Genomic DNA, 2,380 nt, shown 5'->3' with positions numbered 1-2,380 from the left:
GAGGCCGGACCTGGTACGTACGCTGCTCTCTCCCCACTGCCGTCCGCCTGCCCGCGAGGTGCTGGCCTATGCGGACACGGACCGCCGGAGGCGGGCAGGGCCCTCCGTGTCCAGCTGCCCGTGAACTCCACGTGTACCCTTCCCCCGGGTCCGTGGCGCTAGCGTGCGTGTCTTTAACAAGCTCAGGCCCCTGCCCGCCTGTGGCCCCCGGGCCGCGCCATGAGCTCGGCGGACAGGGGAGAGCCAGGCTCTGTGCCTCTTCCATGGTCTGGTGTTTGCCGAGGCGGTGACCAAACGTGGTGTGCAGCCAGCAGGTCACACAGGCGAGTTCCCATGGGAACCGATGCGGCGAGCAGACATGGGCCGGGCAGTGAGGGCCTGTGCGCAGACCACCCGCCGACCGGGGCAGGCCGGGCTCTGTGGTCTTCAGAGGGAGCGCCCTTCAGTGGGCAGCGCGGGGCAGGGGACAAGCCATCCCGGGAGAGGCAACTCCCAAACGTTGCCGTCCCGGTGCAGGCAGAGCCCTGCTTAGCCGAGGCAGGAGCTCTGAGCAGGCCTCGGGGTTTCCGTGCTGTCCGCTCCCTCACCGCTGGACGGGGCCCGCCCCTCCCTGGGTGGGCGTCCTCGAGTCCGCATGTAGGTTGACCGTAAACCTGGTCTCCAAGCCGTGAGACCCACAGGCCTCAGGTGGAGTCGGGTCCCATCCCGTGAAGGTACCGACGCTCCCGGCCCCGCAGGGTCTTGGCCCCGGCAGCCGCTCCGGGTTTCCGTCACTGCAGACTCCTGCTGCTAGTGTCTGTTTTTAAGTTTCACAAAGTAAGTTTATTTCTCAGCTCCAAACACAGGGTCAGTGTGTGCAGCTCAGACACTGCCCCACAGCGGGCGGGGAGCCTTCTGCCCCCGGCCAGGTTCACCCGTCACGCTCGGTCACACAGAACCACCCGCGTAGACACGGGCTGCTCTGCTTGTCAGGCGTGTAGTTAACTCACCGCAATGCCTTGCGTGGCGGGCCCTGTGCGGCCCGCAGGCCGGACGGTCCCCACCCCGCCCCAAAGGATCAGCGTCGCCCTGAGAGGTTTAATTAACTGATTTCTAAAACTCAAGAGACAAATGAAAGGGAGCAAAAGGGTGTCCAGGTTTTAAGCTGGGAGTGTGGGGTTTATGTTAGTAACTTCCCGGAGGCACAGCCCCTGTCCCCGGCAGGGCTGCGGGGAGCGTGCGACCACGGGGCTCAGAGGGACGCGGCGACGGGAGGGCCAGTGTCTGCGGCGAACACGCATCGCCTGACCTCTCGGCCCCGGGAGACTTGCCACCAGGGGAGCCCCGGGCAGCAGCAGCTCGTCCCGGGCTGCCCCCCCTCGCCGGTCTGTGAGGCCCCTTTCCTCTACGGTCCCGGGGAGCCTGGCTCTCCGGTGCTTCTCCCGTGGAGCCCGTCCTGGTTTCACGGTCCCCGGCTCCCGTCAGCGTGTCCCCAAGTAAAACAACAACCACAAACCAAAGGACTGCCTGGCTGTCGCCGCAGCCTCCCCGCGAGTCTGAAGTCTTGCGAGCACCAAGGACTGGCTGTGACAAGGAGGGATTTCTCTAAAGAAATGAGAGGGGACAGCGAGACCATGACACACTTTCATTTAAAATGAGTCAGATTAAAAAGTCATCTCAAACCTGAACACGATCCCATCAGCGGCTCTGCCGCTGCCGGCTTCACAGGACAGAGTCCCACTCAGTGAATACAGCCCCGCCCACGGGGTGAAGTCCACGGCCGAGGACCGTCTGCTCCCGTGAGAGCCAGGCCCCCCACGTGGTGAAGTCCACGGCCGAAGACCATCTGCTCCCGCCAGAACCAGGCCCCCCACGGGGTGAAATCCACGGCCGAGGACCATCTGCTCCCGCCAGAACCAGGCTCCCCACGGGGTGAAATCCACGGGGAGGGCTCTGCTGACAGCAGCGGGAGACGTGGACGCGTGTGAGCGGTCTGAAAACCATGTCTGCGCGTCCCACCGACCTGGCCCACAATCCTGTGCCGCGTGGCTCCCTGCTGTGCACTCAGAGCCCAGCTCCTCGCTGTCTCAGTGTCTCCCGGAAGCAGGGTCGGGGCGAGTCTCTGCGTGGGCGGAGCTCACACTTTCTGGAACACGCTCCCGGAGAGCACGGTTCAGTCCAAGCAGAGCCGGTGCCTGGTGAGGCTGCGTCCCTGAGCCGCTCGGGCCGCGGAGCTCTGGAGGGGGGAGGCCGTGTCTCGGTTCCCACGGGTTTTCCTAGAAAAGCGCCTCCCGCATGCCTGTGGGGTGACTTGAAAGTGAGTGAATGAACATGCGGTGAGTCACCACGAAACAAAGACGCCGACGCCCACGGGGCTGGCCCTGCTGGGGGGGGGGGGGCG

General features: G+C 65.1%; 1 protein-coding gene across 1 annotated transcript in view; it reads left to right on the top strand.

The window, feature by feature from the left end:
* ALG14 (ALG14, UDP-N-acetylglucosaminyltransferase subunit) overlaps positions 1–2,380 on the top strand; it is a 12,267-nt gene that overhangs the window by 4,373 nt on the left and 5,514 nt on the right. The window contains 1 exon segment of the mRNA XM_006762921.2: positions 1–13. This exon segment is cut by the window's left edge and continues 5 nt beyond it. Within this exon segment, the coding sequence (XP_006762984.1) occupies positions 1–13 (13 nt within the window).

Source organism: Myotis davidii, unplaced genomic scaffold (genome assembly GCF_000327345.1).
Source record: "Myotis davidii unplaced genomic scaffold, ASM32734v1 scaffold217, whole genome shotgun sequence".
In the NCBI taxonomy this organism is placed as follows: domain Eukaryota; kingdom Metazoa; phylum Chordata; class Mammalia; order Chiroptera; family Vespertilionidae; genus Myotis; species Myotis davidii.
This window is presented reverse-complemented; position numbering and strand designations above follow the sequence as displayed.